Genomic DNA, 1,952 nt, shown 5'->3' with positions numbered 1-1,952 from the left:
CACCCAGCCTCTGGTGACAAAGCCTGCCCCAGCAGCTTCCAGGGGCAGGGAGCAATCTCCCGCCCCCTGGTGGCTAGCTGACTGGAAGCAGATTTGCTCCTGGTCAGTTATCTACATGTATGCTACTGCACTGTTACTAATCACAAGAAAATTTGCTGTTTGCATTTGCAGGTAGCAAATTTACTGGCGACTAGTGAGGTTTACTGCACAGTAATCATGTGCACATGTAGACACACATGCTTACTGCTTAGTGAACTACATTACTTTGCAGCAAAGCATCTCATGTAGATATGCACAGTACTGCCTAGAGATACCTAAGCCAGCCCTCAATGACCTAACAGGCCACAGAAGCAGTATAGCAGCATTAGTGTAGAGCTGAGTCCTGACTACTACTCAGCAGGCTGATTAGCCTGGGCAGAGTGCCACGTGGCATTATAGTACGTAGACATCCCGAGTTATCTACATATTACCACAGTAGTGTGGAATTCTCCAGAAAACATAGCCTTGAAGACCTGGCAGCTATTAATTTTCAAGACATTTTGAACCTACATATTGAATACTTCACATCCAAAGAATAACCATCAGTGTAAAGCTATGCATGACTAGTCCTTATATAATCTATCATTCAAGGCATGTCAAGCCTAAGAATAGAGAAATCTATTTGTAGCCACATAGCAGTTGAGACTGACAAAGGTGCCACTTCCAGCCTGAACAGGCATGTTTTTATGTCAGGTTAATGAAATATTAATGTGACATCTCAATAGTGTGTTTTCTACAACAAACAGAGGTGACAGTTGACATCCAATAGGAAGCATTTATTGTTTTAAAGTGTGCTAGTAACAAAGTAAATTTTGATCAGTTTTACTGTAAACATGTACACCCTTTGTAGCACATTTCAATCCTTACCCTTGCCTTTTTTGTTATACCGTAACTATAATTTAAGGTTTGGGGCATTTTAGAACAGGCAGACAGGTAACATATAATGATACTTGATGCAACAGTTAAAATTGATTAGCTGCTACAAAACGTATGGTCTTGGAATTCCATACAATACAACCCTTCAGAAAGCTTACTTTGGACTTTTACACAAGTCTTTTGACATTTGGAAAATTTTAAAAATTGACTTGTAGAAAATGTTACTAAAACCAGTATGCAAAGAAATCCTGAATTTACAGGGTATAATTCCAGAGACAGTGATGTTTTTAATGCAGTGTTCAGATGTGTAACTTTGGAAAAAACTCTAAAATTGTTGGGTACCTTTCTCAACATGCAGAATACAAATATTTTATGGCACAGGCCAGTTTAATATAGTTGACAACTGGGAAGACTAAGTTTGCTGCACTGGACAAACTTTGCTTGCACTTTAATTCATGAGCCCAACAAAGAAACGAAAACTTGACTATGATCAAGTAGGAATTCGGCTTCTTAGATATTCCAGTACTGCAGCTGTTCCTTTTGCCAGAATGGCTGCTCGAGGAGTGCGGAATGGGTTTCCTTCCAGCAGAAGCGTCCTAGGGAAACAGAGAAATGTGTTAGTGTCAGTGGTTTGCTTTTTTTATATTTGTATTCCATTCTTTTAGCAGAATTATAATCACTGCTACTCTGTTTCACAGTAGGATAGCTTCTCAAGAGACTTCTTAGTCAAATACTAGCATGCCCTGCAGATATGCACAGACAGGTCTATTTGCATGACCTGAGAGCATTCTGTACATTTTACGTTTAGGAAAACATACAGTATTCACTTGAGTCTAAGGTGAGGGGGAAAAAAAAGCCTAGACTTGAGGTTGGATACTGACCTGGGCCCGTGGCCAGAGCAGTAGCTGCTGCTTGCCTTGAGGGCTTCCGCCACTTGGCCAGGGCCAAAGCAGCCACAAAAGGTAAATGGGGAAGCATGCAACTGGCAGGGGACAGGTACTGGGGGGCAAGAAAGTGGCGGATGGGGGGGGGTCAAG

At 41.5% G+C, this 1,952-nt stretch overlaps 1 protein-coding gene across 2 annotated transcripts in view; it reads right to left on the bottom strand.

Moving 5' to 3' along the window:
- Window positions 1-800: 800 nt before the first annotated feature.
- The window catches only part of LRRC40 (leucine rich repeat containing 40), a 67,138-nt gene continuing 65,986 nt past the window's right edge, over window positions 801-1,952 (bottom strand). For both annotated transcript variants that reach the window (XM_019528406.1, XM_019528407.1), the window contains exon 15: window positions 801-1,511. In XM_019528406.1, coding sequence (XP_019383951.1) covers window positions 1,406-1,511 — 106 coding nt within the window. In that variant the 3' untranslated portion in view covers window positions 801-1,405. The remainder of the gene's footprint in view (window positions 1,512-1,952) is intronic.

The sequence above is a fragment of the Gavialis gangeticus genome, unplaced genomic scaffold (assembly GCF_001723915.1).
Source record: "Gavialis gangeticus isolate Ggan-Ray unplaced genomic scaffold, GavGan_comp1, whole genome shotgun sequence".
NCBI lineage: Eukaryota > Metazoa > Chordata > Crocodylia > Gavialidae > Gavialis > Gavialis gangeticus.
This window is presented reverse-complemented; position numbering and strand designations above follow the sequence as displayed.